The 15,134-nt window shown below is 53.6% G+C and overlaps 1 protein-coding gene across 1 annotated transcript; it reads right to left on the bottom strand.

The window, feature by feature from the left end:
* Positions 1–1,108: 1,108 nt before the first annotated feature.
* On the bottom strand, positions 1,109–13,140 carry UTP14A (UTP14A small subunit processome component). Its single transcript, XM_014609930.3, has 14 exons — positions 12,606–13,140; positions 11,596–11,666; positions 11,281–11,345; positions 10,873–11,015; positions 9,494–9,649; positions 6,949–7,068; positions 6,776–6,870; positions 6,280–6,403; positions 6,109–6,186; positions 5,660–6,014; positions 5,015–5,382; positions 4,711–4,898; positions 4,526–4,625; positions 1,109–3,934 (listed from the first exon to the last, which is right to left on the bottom strand). The coding sequence occupies exons 1-14, from the start codon at positions 12,678–12,680 to the stop codon at positions 3,662–3,664; spliced, it is 2,211 nt and encodes a 736-aa protein (XP_014465416.1). The 5' UTR covers positions 12,681–13,140; the 3' UTR covers positions 1,109–3,661.
* Between the last annotated feature and the right edge of the window lie 1,994 nt (positions 13,141–15,134).

Genomic DNA, 15,134 nt, shown 5'->3' with positions numbered 1-15,134 from the left:
CAGATCAAGGGCAATCAAAACACCAAAGACTAAGAGAAACTCACTAAAGAAAACCATTTTCCCCATATCAGGATTGTAATACTCATTTCAAGGTACAACCCAGCTCATCTTTCCTGAATGCCCAGGATGTGATCCCACCCTCTCCCTGTTAGCCCATGACATGTCCAATCCTCCTGTTTGTTATTTGACCCATACCTCAAGCGCTTCATGCCTAGTCCTGCCATCTCTGCTATCCTACAGCCTGCTCTGCCCTTTATGAGTAGCATCCATACTGGATCTCCATTATCACATGCCTCAACCTGTTCCCCTTGACTTTCCCATGACCCAGTTCCTTTCAATGTCATTTTCTAAAGGACCAGAGCTAGAACCATTTCACCCACAGGTAATCAAGTTTTGGCCCTGTAAAGGCCCTGTGGGGTTTCTAGTGCTTGCCCAAAGGACACTCTGACAATCAACTGACTAGTTGCAGTCAATTCTACATTGGACCTAGTGGTCCAGCAGGCAATCTTACAGCTTGATCCAAGCAGCCAGGGTCCTTCACATCTCTATAGGCCCTGCCAGAAGATGAAAGATGTGGTTGATTGCACCACAGGTCATGTTGCAATGGGCCAACAGCTCCCCTTGGCTGGCCTTCCACTTAGCATTTCTTCCCAGTAAACCAGCTATGGCCAAGTTATGAATCACTGAAGCCAGGCGGCATCCTGGAAAGGCACCAACACAGGCCATGGAGGCTTAGAATGTGGCACTGCCATGGAAATGCCCCAAACTGTGCAGACTTGGGAGGTGACATCTTCATGGAAACACGCCCATTCAGGTTGCACAGGCTCTAGATACAGCCCCCCTTCACAGAAATGTTCTTGCTCAGGCAATGAAGGCTCTGCATAAAGCATCTCCATGGAAATGTACTTTCTCTGGCTCTGGATACAGCATCTCCATGGAAACATTACCACCTGGGCTGTGTGTACAGAGGTGCATGTGACCATGCATGGAGGATGCAAGTTATAGGAGCATACACTCAGCTTTCATCAGACACCTCCAAAATTAAGTGTTCATCCCTGCCAGGGAGTCTTTGAGAAGACTCTGAAGATCTGACACAAGAACTCAAGAAGCCAGAAAAGAACCTACATTTATTACTTTTACCAAATGTCAGGATTTGTGATGTGAGCTTGATGCAGCTGGGCAGCAGCTTTTGCTTTGGCTCCAGCCTTGCCACTGGCCCACACAAACAATCTTTCTGGATATTCAGAACATAACTGTGGTTTCTTCGAGTTTTATTTCCTTCACCCAAAGAACATCATCCTCAGCTGCTGGTCTGAAAGTTACATGTCCTTTTAGCCTGTCAGTGATAATGCTATGTTCTGTGGAACACAGGACCTCCCCATTTGGGTCAGTGGCATGATTGTGCCCGACATGGACTAGATGGTGGGATGTTCTGGTCTGAGAGGAGGGCTATGGGAAAGATCCAATTCCAAGACCTCTCCTTTCAGAGCGGTCCTGCCATGTTCCTCTTTTACAGGGGAAGAGCAAAGGATGGTTGAGAGCAGAGAAAAAGACTCTTGGGCAGCACTAACAGTAAAAGGAACCCAGAAACAATAAGGGTATTTCCCTCGGATGCAGCAGCAATGTAGAAGACCCCTATGAACTCTCCAGAGGCTGAAAAATGGCAGGGCTCTCTTTGGAAGCCAGGACAGCAGAGGTGAGGGGGTACCATGGACATAGAACCTCCCCACATGTTCAATATGGCTCCAAATCACATCTGAGAGATAGATGAGAGCTGAAGAAAGAGCATATGCAGAGTGCCCAGGCAGGGACAAGCATAGAAGGCCCTGTCACTCCTATCTACATTGCAGCCACAGGGCAGGGTTAAAAGGTCTCTCCCTCCAGCCACTGTGCAGTAGGCAGCCAGCTGCATGTCCTCCATACCACTCCTACACCGGACATTTCCAGTGCAATCACCTCTCGAGCACCAACTGTATATGCAAAGCATGACTACGTGTATCATTGACCTGTGAAGCAACCACCTTCCCTTGTTAACCACTCACTTGTACAATGACTTTGTGTACCATGCAAAAACAGCAAGGCCACTTTCCCACTGTAACTAAATGTGAGCTAAACGTGACCCATTCCCACGTGAGCTAAACGTGACCCTTTCCCATGTTTCCTCTGGCTGTACATGTGGAGAATGACCATCTCTTCCCCCACTTGTACAGTATTCCTATATTTCCATGTACTACCTACCCTCAGTAACCCAAAGCACCTCCATTTCTCCCCTTTTAGGTATGCATTCAAGTTGCTTTCTTTTCCTTTAAATAGAGGGGAATCTTAAGCAGTTTGGAAATGGGGTAGGGTTGTGGAAGGGGTTTCTTCATTCTCTGGGGTCAGCCTTTCTGCATCTAGAAACAGGAAATAAAACCTGTCCCTAGCTCTAGCTGCCCATGTGGCTGGCCTAACCCAGAAGCCACATGCACAACACCATGTTCCATGCCCCATCTAAAACAAGGCAACAGACTTGGTGAAAGCTTCCTCTCGTAAATATTTTCCCCACTTGCAGTGATGGGGAATGACTCAATGCCTGCAGTTCTTGTCCTATTTCCCAGAGCCATGAGACAGAGATAGGAAAGGCAGCAGAAAAGGCCTGGCCAGGGGAAAGGAAAAAAACATCCTGCAGACCAAAAAGGAGATGGAGAACTCACAAACAGCCCACTCTGACTGCTTCTCATGCAAAGAAATCTGGCCCAATGGGTCCTTTAGAATGAGAGCTTTCTGCCCACGCACAAGTCCTCTCCCCAGCAGCCATGGATAGACGATCACCAGCTGAGTCTCCCCCTTTTTACATGCAGCCAAGGCTAGAACACCAAAGCGTGGCTAGATCAGACCAACCATGTGAAAAAAAAATCTCAGCTGTACCTCCTATTGTGGGGCTGCCACACAAGCAGTGCCCAGGCCAGCTGTTCAGGAAATGTGCCAAGGCCTGGGAACTTCAGGAGGAGGAAAACTGGAGGACAGCTGACAGCCAAGCAGAAGCTGTGACTGACAGCCATGGAAGGAATCAGGTGGAGGGTCAGAGCAGGGAGGTTCAAGTTCAGCAGCTCAGTCTCAACTGCCATCACCATTACATGCCTCTCAGATCATAGCCTCCCAAGCAACCCACCAACACCTGGAGAGAGATGGCCCCCTCCTACAGCATAACAGTGCCTCTACCCCAAGTACACTGAAAGGAACACTAGCTAGAGCTTTACCTGGTGGCTGGTGCAGCCCAGCCAAGATACTGCAAGGCCAACTGCTCCTTTCAGGAAGTTACAACCATACCAGGGTGTGAACACATGCCTTCTGCTAGCAGCCAAGCTCCACTCTCTCATTATAGCTTAATCCAACTCCTAACCCCCATTTCAGCCTGCTTGGAAGGGGCTGGGGCAAGGCAGAAATGGCACAGAGGAACCTGCATGTCAGGACTTTTACTAGGAAAGAAGCTCACATTCAGAAGGAAGAGGGTAGGATCCCCTATCCTCAGACACGGATGTTTCAGCCTGATATTTCCACAACAGCTCCTAGTACAAGCCAGTGCCTGACTGTACAGCCCAGAGGTAGCCACCTTTACTTTTCCTGCTAAGGGTGGCATGCCATTCAGAGGTAGTATGGGCCCCTCCAGCCTGACTGTGTCTTATCGAACTTTCTTGCGAGGGTGCTGGTGGAGGCGTTTGGCTTGCTGGGGTGTCAGCTCCATTGCAGGCTTGGCTTTGCGAGTGGACGTGGTGCTCTGAGAGGCAACATCCTCATTGGAGATGGGCTGGATGATGTGGCCTGGCTGGGTAATGAGGTGTGGGGCTGTCAGCTTCTGGAAGGCATGCTGTGTGTTCCACATGGGCCCTATTGGTGCCTGAATGCTCCGCTCAAACTGGTGGTGGCTGTCAAAGGGGAACGGGAGTTCGTTGACCTGTTGCAGGGAGGAGAAAGAGAGGGACTCAGCTTAGTGTATGCCCCATACTCTCTGCATCCTGGTACCTGGCTGCGAGTAGTCCCACAAGGGCCACCTGGGTAGCATGGGGCTGCTGGTGTACTGTGTTGGGAACAAGGGGCTGCCAGTAAGATGGCATTGCTAGCCTGTTCAAACAAGACACCTTGCTTCTTACACTCCTATCCAGCACCCAAAGCCAACATCAGCTGTCACTCCTGGTCTACAAGCAAGATAAGGAGACCTGTGATGCTGGCTGGGCAAATGAGACAGGGAAGGTGACCAAGAAGCCATGCATTAAGTGCTTCTCTGATTGCCCCTGGGCTATAACTGCAGCTAGGAACCTTCTGCTTTCCCTCTGCAGGCAGTCAAAATCAGGAGGTTTTGCAGGGGTTGGGCACAGGACAGGACTAATTTGCACCTGCCATAGCAAACTGTTCAATGGGCACTGATACCACTAAGGTTCTAGCTGTCCCCACTGCAGGGGCAGACAGATGTCCTTCTGTCTAAACCACTTCATATGCAGGGCAAGTCTCTGGGACAGGCCAGTGGGGCTAGGCAGGTTCTTCAAACCTGGTGTGTTGCAGCTAAGATGTTGCGCTTTTGGCTGATGATGACATGAGGCAGGTGTCGATCTTTCCTGGGGGGGCCAGGTGGCTGCTTGATGAGGAACCTGAAAGAACAAGACATTTTAGGTTGCAGAGCCCCTGTGCACCAAGGACGTTGAGAGACAGAGTCTGGGCCTTGCCCATACGTACCTCTTCCTTTTTTTGGCGCTGGGTTTGAGTCCTGTGCCACTCCACTCACCCCAGCCAGGCAGCAACAGGTCCACAGTCTGGGACTTCCCTTCCTGCTCCACCTTGTTCTTTTCTTTCAGGAAGTCAGCAACAACGTCATCTCCTGCAAAGGCCTCCTTGATGACCAGCCTCTGGTCTGTACCTCCTCCCTGCCAGAGAAAGAGATCAGTGCCCATGGCACTCACCAGGCACTCCAACCCCCATTTATCTCCTTCTGTGAGACAAGAGATCAATATGACTGGAGCCAGTCCCCAGCCTTGCTCACCTCATCCTGTACAGCAACAGGCAGGGTGGGGCAGTGGATCATACAGGATTCCCCTGCAAGGACAGCCTGTAGGTCAATCATCTTCTGCTTGGCTGTTTTCCTTGTTGTTTGACTGCCTCTAGGTCTGTCCTCTGCCACTGCTGTGTCCTGGTGTGGTTTCTGCTGCTCAGTCCTCGCAGGCTGTCGCGGCTCCTGCTCTTCTGCCCAATCTTCTGAGGCCAGGACATCCATCTCCTCCATAGCACACAGCCGGCCAAGCTGCTCTGAAAGCAAGGGCTCCTCCTGCTTCTGTTCATCTTCCATGTTTATTTGCCCTGCAGCCTGGCTGGGGCTCACAGATTCAGGCAACTCCTCGTCTCTGCCAGCTCCTATAGACAGCAGCCAGAAGGTGAAAACACTGCTACCATTGCCACTCCCAGGCAGCAGAGGCCAGGTGACAACTCCCCCTGCCACCCTGCCCAATGCAGCAGGGTACCAAGTACAGGGTGAGAGGTCCTCAATGAGCCAAATGGGTGAAGGCAAGCTGGGGTTCTCCCCTATATCAAGGGTAACAGCAGCCACAGCCTTTTGCAGTCCATCTTGTGACAGATAATGGCAAGAGGCTCAGAAATTCCCACACACCCTGTTGGGCCCTGAGGTACTCACCCTGCAGCTCTGGGCAACCTTTCTGGCCGTGCCGCACCCACCGTCTCTGCTCAAAATCTTGCAGCAGGGCCTCCTCTTCTGATAGCACTGGCTCTTCCTCTCCCTCGCTCTCAGGCTCCTTTAAATCTGCAGGGGCTTTGAGGTCCTCCTGGGTCCCGGAGTCCTTTGTTTCATTGCTGAGTTTGCCCAGCATCCAGGGGTTAGCTACATTTCTGCTAGGCTGCACCTCGTTGAGGGAATCAGGGAGGAGGCCTTCCTCAGCCACACAGACTTCCTTGTCGCCCTCCAGCTCCATGCACACCTTCTGTGTGAGCTCTTTGTTCTTGGCTAGCTGCTCCTGCATAGCCCTGCGGGCCTGAGAGAAAATGCGAAGCCTTTCAGAGTTAAGCCCCACCTCTTCTCCACACCACACGCTCAGCAGCCCTCCCCTTCCCACTACAGCCCCTCACCTCCAGGTCATATTTGCCCATGATGGCCCTGGACCTGGCCCACTTCCCCTTGTTCTGGTGCTTGAGGCTCATCCTTTCCTGAGCAGAGAGGAAGTACAAAGAGACAGATATCAGCAAGACTTTCCTCAAGTAGCAGGAGCCCCAGGTTGTGGGAGGGCCCAGGATTGTCACCTTTATCCTAGCTTTCTCCATCTCATCCAGCTTCAACAAAGCAGCTTCAGGGTTGGATTTCTTAAGTGCCTCAAACTCCTTTAGAGCCTCCCGCCGCTTGTTCTTCTGCAGCACTCGGTGGAACCTATAAGGCAAAAACAGAATGGCTGGAGGGTCTCTGCACTATCAGCATAGGTGTTCTGGAGGGCCTCTTCTTAGTACAGTGCTTGGCACAGTACCTGCAGTGTTAGAGCAAGATGGCAGCCATCAGGGCATACACTAGCTGGACAAAATCCTTTTGGGGCAGGAAACCAGAAAGCTATGATGCAGGGGGATTTAAACCTGTTCCTTGCTAGCCTCCTCCTGCCCTGCAGAGCTGCCTTGCCCCTAGTATTCATCAATCACTCTGAGCTCTGGGCTGGGACACACAGACTGTAAGTGGCTGCAATGCCACAAATGGAATGCTGACCTCCTAGCCTGGTCCTCAACCCCCTACCCTAAACAGGCAGCACCTTACTTCTTGCTTTTGATCTTCTTCTCCCGTCGTGCCTTGGCTTCATAGTAGGACTGCAGAGCCCGTGCTTTCTGCAGCTCTGCACGGCGCTGCTGGGCCTGAAAAAAATACATTACCAGATGAGAGCTGCCTCCAACGGTGAAGTCTGCACAAAGGAGCAGAGCAGGTGCACTTACTTCTTCTAGACTCATGGCCTGCAAAGAGGCCTCTTCCTGCAGTGTCAGCAGCGGGTCTGTTGTCAACTGCCGTGTCTTACGAAGCAAACTGAAGATTTCCTGCTCCAGTGGAGTCCGTGCCTTTGGAACAAGAAAGACAAGTAAGTGAGATTGTGTGTGGAATCATGGGTGAGGGCATCTCCTTCCTTTAGAGCCTTGCTGCCTTTCTCCATGTCCTACTCATAGCTAGCTACCACCATGTGGGAGCTATCAGCCTTGCTTTGCTTCTCCTCGCTCAATCCAAAAGAGAACTAGAGTAGTTTCTATACACCAAAGCTCCAGGGGTAGGAGCAGCCCTATACACAAGCCTCCCCAGGAAGGGCAAGATGTCCTCTCCTCTGCTCTGACCCAGACCAGACAACTTTTCTGTTCTGCAACTCTCCCAAGTGGTGTGCAGAGCTGGGAAGAACAGAGCTGGAAGCTTTGCAAGAACCCAACCCTCTTTATATGACTTCTGGTGAAGAAACAATGTCAGCTTTGAACCAACTGAGCTGGAAACATTCCAGTATTAGTGTGTAGCTGGCTGTCCCCTGCCAAACTAGGGGGTGGTGCTACTGGGGTCTGCCACAGAGTGCAGGTTCAGCTACAGTTCCTAAGGAGAGGAAGAGAACTACTTAAGCTTGGAAAGACAGGAGCCAAGGAGAAAACCCAGACTCAGTCTCAACCAACGCTCCTACAATTACAGTCACTAGTGACGCAAGGGTGGGGGTGGCAAATGCAGAATGCTAGAGCCTCTCAGAGAGGCCGCAACACGTACTCAAAATGGCACCTTTCATCTCCACCAACTCCAAGCTCCAGAACCTGCCATCTTTGGGACAGAGCGCTGCAGATTCTTAACATGCTCAGCAAAGGAAGCAGACAGTCCCACGTTAACTTGACATGAAAGCAGTCACTTCAGGATTGAATGGAGTTCTCTGTAGTGGCATCTGGCCAGGACACCTGGGCTACTCATCCACTCCCCTTGGGAGGATACCAAGGGATACAGGCAAGTACCAAACAGCCCCATGGAACCTGTCACGTTACCAGGGCCCAACCCTCTTGCTAGTTCCTAGGTACCATGGGTCCTGCTCTGCAGGAGCCACACACTGACTGGAATGATCCATCTGGGAGCACTTCCTCTTAGGACTTGCGGAGCCTTTCTTCTGTGCAAGGAATTTTACAAGTGAGCCCACAGGGTTTGGCAAAACGTCTGCAATTCCATTTTGTGGCTCAGCAGCACAAGCTGAGAAAGCCCCAATGCCCCACACAGGACTGGCAGACAGCAACTGGCCAGGGATTCTCGGCATCTCCTGCGGTGCCTTGCCATACTTTTCTTTCCCAGAAAAGGGGGAGAGGGAGAAGAGCGCTGGGCACCGCCAGCCCCACACGACACACCCTGGCAGCAGCGGTGCAGTGGCGATCACCGTGTGCGAACCCCAGCTCCCTGCAGGGGTGCACACCCAGCCAGTGGTGGATGGGGGCTCAGAGAAACTATCCTGGGGCGTGGGAGTGCAGTGGCAGAGCTGGCTGCTACATGCCAATGGCTCTGCAACCACCCCCACTGGCTGGGCGGCATGTGTGTGGCCCACAGAAGGGCACTGCTGCTCTTGCCCCGCTGGCCCTGCTCCTGGGAGCGGGCACAGAGAGCTGAAGTGGGGGGTGGGGAGGTGCTGTGGTGTGTCATGTGGGGTTTGCGGCACCCACCACGCCCCTCCCTCTCCCCCTCATCTGCACGCAGATGAGAAGACTCTTCCTTCTCTGCCCATCTAAGCTGGTGTGAGGAAGGAAGCTGGATAAAATTTAGCTGCAGGTCTAGTGTCAGGCACCAGCACTGAGAGCAGATTTTAGGTTCTTAATCATTCAAAGATTTACAAAGGAGGAGGTAGCTGCAGGGGGTAACAACAGATTTGCTCTGTTCCTTCACTCCCCAGCGAGGCCTTTTGATGCTTTGAAACATGGTTGTTTTACAGCTGAAAAGAGGTTAAGGATAGAGATTTATAACACTGGTCTGGGGGAAGCAGCAGGCTCTAAATAAAGCTGAGCTCCAGAAATGTAAGCAAAGCTCAGAACTAGACCTCTCTGCTCATCCTTCATGTAGTGTATGGCCCAGTACCCCATGTGAAATACTGTGCATCACCCACAAATACAAAGGAGCTAGAACATGGGGGATTTCAACTGCGGGCAACCTATCTGAGAGTGCCCACCCTCACCCTGCACTTGCTGGTCACACCTTCTGGGAACCACTTTACTGACCAAGGGCCCAAAGGAAGGACCCTGTGACTGTGTGTCCTAGGAAGGACTCAAACAGGGAGCAGAGAGCTCCACTTATTGTTCCCTGCATCAGACCTTCCCCAGAAGTATAGGATGGGGAAAACCAAATGCAGGTCTGAGGTGAAACTTGACCACAAAATCAAACCAAGCTTCAAGAAGCCCCTCCAGATTGGTATCAGGCAGAAACGACCACTCAAAAGGGGTCCAGATAGTAATGCTAGGGCTTCACGTCTCCAGTCCCCATGGCAGCACTCACCTGCCAGCTAGTCACCCTCTCTTCAATGGAGGCAACTGTCAATTGTTCCTGCTTCAGGGGGAAAATTAGCTGCTCTGCCCGTCGGTTCTGCAGAACCACTTGGTCCCACTTGGTGATGGCCTTTGAGGTTTTATCGTAGGCAGCCTCCCTCACAACCTGCAGACACAGAGGGACTCATGAGGACACAACAGGACCCAGGCCTAAGCAAGGAAACCCAGTTGGCACTGTCACGGACAGAGAAACACTTTTTTGTAGTTCAGACAGATACAGGGCCAAGACCAATCACTGCTGCTGACTCCAAGTGGAAAAATACTAGGGGTGCACAATACAGAATTTTTGGGTGGATACCAACAGTCAATTTTTAACGAGCCATATCAGCCAGTACCAATCCGATTCCGATATTCAGCTGGGAAGCATGGAGAACGGCGTCCAGCTGGTAAGTCTGTTGCAGTGGGAAGGGGCGTGGGGGGGGGCAGATCGAGGCCCCTGCGGTGAGGGAGGGAGTGGGGCTGGTGCTACACAGTCGGGGCAGGGAAGAGAACAAAGCCATGAGCGGCTCGTCTGGAGGGCAGCAGGTGGGGGGTGGAATGGCTCCCGCTGCTGTACACCCCCCCAGAGGGCATGGGGAGCATGTGCTCCCTGATCTGCACGCAGGTAGACTGCAGGCTGTGGGGGCACCAAGCTCTTCCTGTCAGTAGGGCAGGGCCAGGTTTGCACTGGGGACAGGCAGTGATGGTGCTGGGAGGGAACTATGCAGGAGGGCCCTGCAGCCACCCCAAAATTCACCATAGCCCCACTCCCAGCACCGCCACTGCCCACCCCAAGCAGAGTACAGCCCAGCCACCTGCCAGATAGAGCCCAGCGCCACCCTGGCCCTAGCAACAGCCCACCCTCGCCCTGCACATGGATCCGGGGGGCACATGCCCCCCCATACTGTCTCAGGGCATGCGCAGTGGCAAGAGCTGCCTCCCCACATGAGCCGCTCATGGCTCCATCCTCTACTCTGCCCCAGCTCGACCTGCCCACCCCCCCCTACCCCCTTCCCTCCCCACAGACTTACCAGCCAGACCCAGCTACTCTCCATGCTGCCAGGCTGCGCTCCTGGCAGCCTGCATGCTGCACTGTGGTTGCACATGCACAGAGCATTTATCGGCCACATCAGCCATAAAAAGCCATCTGCCGATACAGTCAATTTTCCTTATACTGGTGCCAATCCAATATGGGACCGATGTATCAGCGCACCTCTAAAAAATACCAAGGACCCCCAGCCATGCAGAACCCACTGCTGCCCCACTCATGCAACTGCTTCTTGTCACTGATGCTCCCTCCTTCTTCCCAGCTAGATGTCCAACCCCTGCACTCTCTGCCCACTCACTCACCCGCTGTGCCTCCCTTTTGCTGAGGGGCAGCTCCACAGCTTTCTTCTGCTTGACTCTGTTCAGTTGCTTCTTCACAGCGCCCAGCAAAGATGAGGCCTTGATAGGCCCCAGTAGGTCAGACAAGATCAGTTTCTCCCCAGCACCTGACAAAGGACCAGTAAATCAGAGCAGGTAGGATACCATGGAGAATTCCTGGCAGAAGGCACCTAAAGCCACCACCTGCCACAGTAGCAAAGAAAGCTTCCTGTGCTCTACCCTCCTAAGACAGCACACTGCAGCTGCAAGTAGAACTCCACACTACCAACACACAGCAAATATATAAAAGATCTAATCAGACTGAGGAAGCCCTTGGCCAGGGCTCTGGAACAATGTTCAGCCCCTGTTTTTAGTTCATCAGGAGGATTTCACCTTCACAGCTGACACCAAACTCGGACACCTGTGCACTCGCCTCAGTGCGCTCAGTCAGCTTCCGCCTAAATAAGAGAGAATGCAGAAGGTCCATGTTACAAATGCAACCCACATATCACACCACAAACTTGTTCTACCAGCAGTGGGAGGACTGAGTTGGATAAGAGGAGTCCATAACAATGGGAAGCAACCTCTTTCTCTCTCTCTCAGGGCTCTGTAGCAGCAGCTGCACTGAGTACCCCTGGACAATGGCCAATAGCCCTCCATAACAAGTACTTTACCCCCTGATGATTGACAAGTGGCCCCAACACTCACCGGTTCCTGCCAGCCAGGGAGCTAACTGCCTCCAAGAGCTGACGATGTCTCCTCTCCACATCATAAGCCCCCTGGTGCACAGAAGGAAATGTGGTTAGTGCAGCCAGAACTGAGGCTAGGGGAGGAACCATGGATCAGAGATTGAGTGCCTTCACTGAGGAGCCTCTCCAGTGACAGTAGAGTAGCTGATATAAGACATAGCAAGAAGCTATGTGGCTTCACCTTCAGACATGGGCATACTGAGGATTTTGAAAAGGAGGGTGCAACTCCATGGCCCCCTTTGCTGGCAGAAAGAGGGGGGCTGAGCTCCTTGCCCTGGGCCTGAGCAGAGTGCTGGCTTGACTACTTCAGGATGCCCAAAGAAGACTGGGAGCAATGGATGAAGGAGCAGGGAGCAGCCCCTTCCCTGCCCCATGGTAGGAAATTGGGGAGGCCCTGCCTGTCCCCTTCTTTCTTACCCAGATTTTGCAATTGCAGATGCACTGCCACCTGCCTCTGCACCTGAGCAGGGAATCAGTATGCCAAACCGGGGAGGGGAAGGGTGCTGCTGGGTAGGTGGAGCTAGAGCTCCAGCAGGTGCAGGCAGGCTGTGGCAACAAGGAGCCCAGGAGGCGGGGGACCGGGGAGAGCCCGGAGCCCTGCTCAGACCAGGCACGGAGCTCCCCCGAGGCCCCGCCCCTTCCTGGAGCGCGGGAAGGGGCACCTGGGCCCCGAGGCCCGCGCTGTCATGGCAGCAACCGGAGAGTCGGGAGCGCGCGCTGCGCCGCGCCCTGCTCCAGTGCGAGCGCGGCCAGTGCTGGGGGCCGCCGCGAGCTCCGCTCCTTGGCCGGAACCCGGCGAGCAGCTCGGCCGGCTCCGCCCGCGGCATCCGTGCGCTCGGGGCGTTGCCCCGCGCTCCGGCCGGCGGGGGATGCGGGCGGGACTCTGTGCTCGGTTCCTCGGCCCATGCCCAGCCGCCCCGGGAAGCTCATGCTCGCGCCCGGCCGGGGCCCCCTGGAGCGCCTCCCCACCTCGTCCTCGTCCTCGTCCTCGTCCTCGCTGGCGCGGGGCGCGTGGCCGGTGCCGGCTGCTTCCTCACCGGCCATGCTGGCAGAAAGGCACGACCTGGAGCCTCTGCCGTCAAGCAAACCTCCGCCGCCAAGCGCGCCGCGCCGCGCCGGACGTCGTAAAAGACGGCACTGCGCTTTGCGCGACGGTGCTCGACGGGGACGACCGCTGCTCGGGTCCGCCGCCCGCCGCGAGGCGCTTGTCGGCTCGCTCGGTCGGAAGCCGACGGCCGTGCTGCAGCCGTGCCGCCGCGGCTGGCGGCCGCCTGTGCGCTCGGCTCGGCTCGGCTCGGCTCGGCGCGGCGGGGGCGTGCGGCGCCGCGCTGAGGGCAGGGACCTTCCGCCCGGGTCCAGGAGCTGAGCAGCTAGCAGGAGCTCGGGGCCGTGCAGCCGGGGCAGAGCGGCTCTGGCTTGTGCTGGCTCTTTGGCCGCCCCCTCCACGGGTGTCGCTAGTGCTGCCTGTTCCAAACCGCGGTTAGGCCCCAAAATACCCAGACCTGTTTAAAAAGCATAAGGATATAAAAATACAAAATGTTCATAGTTACAGTCTTCTGGTTGTTGAGGGTTTGTGGGCCCTGTCCAATGTCTTCTCAGCAGCCAGAAGCATTAGAAGCTTTTTTAATGTCCACTGAGATTCCCTCAGAAATCCTGGACAGCAGGCCCTGGGGTCTCAGAAAAACACCTAAGGACCCAGGACTTGAGAGACCTTGACAGTGCTTTGGGCCTCCCTTAGCACGTGTGTTGTTGTTTGTAAGATAGTAAGCATTACTGTGCTGTATTAAAAGTTGGAACATGTTCCAAGCAGTCTTACAGTAATGCTTGCTCTGGACAGAACTGGAACCAACTGTGCCTCCCCCCAACTCTGATCCCAGAGCCATACACTGCAGTTTACATGTATGCCCGTGAGGACATGCAACCTGCTTGCCCAGAGCCTGCCCCCATCTTGCTGTGTGCCCAGCACTGCCCTGCTAAGCAGGCCACCCCTGGCATGGCAGAGCAAAGCAAATTTGCTGCTGGCAATGGGCATGGGGCACCGGGAGCCAAGTCCAAGAAGGGTGCTTCTGCCACTGCAACCAGAGGGTGAGCCAAGTATCTGCTGCTGGCAGTCTTGAACCAGCTCTGGTGTTGATTCTCAGTCCAAAACCCAGCGCTGCACTGCTTTCCAGCCTGCCTAAGACTGGTGTGGTACTAGGGCTCAAATCTTCAGTCTGCTGATGACTTGTCAGTCCCAGCCTCATCATCACACTGGAATCTTCAACTTGTTTTATCTCCGTGGAGCCATCCAACAATAGCTGTATGTGTTACTTAACACGATCTAGAGAGACTCATTATGCAAAAAGTCCTAATTTTGCTACGATATGATCGCACTTAGCACATGTTTTACTGGTCGAGTTACCTACAATTAATATGTCCTAAGTGTAATGTGTAACATGGCCCTAGGATGCACATGGGGCTGGGTGATATGAGTAATATGGCTTTACACTAGAAAAATACAAAAAAGGAAACACCCCTGGAAAGGAGGGAGCTAGGAGTACCAACTTGTGTATCACTAAGAAGTCATGATGTAATCAGTTCCAAAGCAGGTCATGTGTTCCACTCATTTCATTGATCCTGAATCATCAAGTATGTGTTGGTTAAACAATTCAGTGGCTCCCAGAGCCAGAGAAGTCCACCTTTGCAGCAGTCTCTTCCTCCAAAGCGTGTCTGGCTTTTTGACATCTGTGTCTGTTACATAGTTCTACATGGTGCCTAAGTTGCCCTGAATGCTGGTATCCACCTTCATCCTGCAACACCAAACCACAGTCAGCAATCCACTGCACCCTCCAGTTTCACCTTTGCAGGGCAAAGGCCATCAAGGGCTCGTTCTTGGACTGTTTTTTCACTCTGAGTGCTGTCTCTGTAGACAGCCACTACCAGTATCAACAGTGTCTGAGGGTTTCTTGTGCACTCTGCATATCTCCCCTCCAATTCCCTGCCCCCATGGTATATAGAACATCTTATTGTCTTTGGCTGCAAAGTGCCTACTCCACACCCTTTTCAGTGTGCTTCATTCCAGTCCCCCATTCTCAGTTCATGTGCCTTGACTGTGTTAAAATAGGTGAAGAGGGGTCTTGCTGATACCTGCCCCTGGTTCCACCTGGTGCCCTACCTTAATGGTTCTCAACCTTCTGCCCCCATGAGCCAGATAAGTGGCTTGGGGCTGGTCTGCAGGCCAGATCCAGCATGAAATAGTGCAGGGGAAGGCTGCAGATGCAATTCAACTGCATGCCAGCCTGCCTCCCCTCCCCTCCCTGCCAGATTGCACTGTGACCTGCTCCTCCCCTCCTGCCCTTGCTGGTCTACTCTGCACACTGGATCCAGCTGCAGAGGGATCCAGCACATGGGACTGTGTCATCCAGTCCACAGGGATCCCTCCTGGGTCTAAGTTTGACAATAGGGGAGCCATGGCAATTAATGCTACCACTGCTCCCCACCACCAAATTTCCAGATCTG

Source organism: Alligator mississippiensis, chromosome 8 (assembly GCF_030867095.1).
Source record: "Alligator mississippiensis isolate rAllMis1 chromosome 8, rAllMis1, whole genome shotgun sequence".
NCBI classification, from domain to species: Eukaryota; Metazoa; Chordata; order Crocodylia; family Alligatoridae; genus Alligator; species Alligator mississippiensis.
The sequence above is the reverse complement of the archived record's forward strand: the minus strand, read 5'-3'. Positions and strand labels throughout refer to the sequence as shown.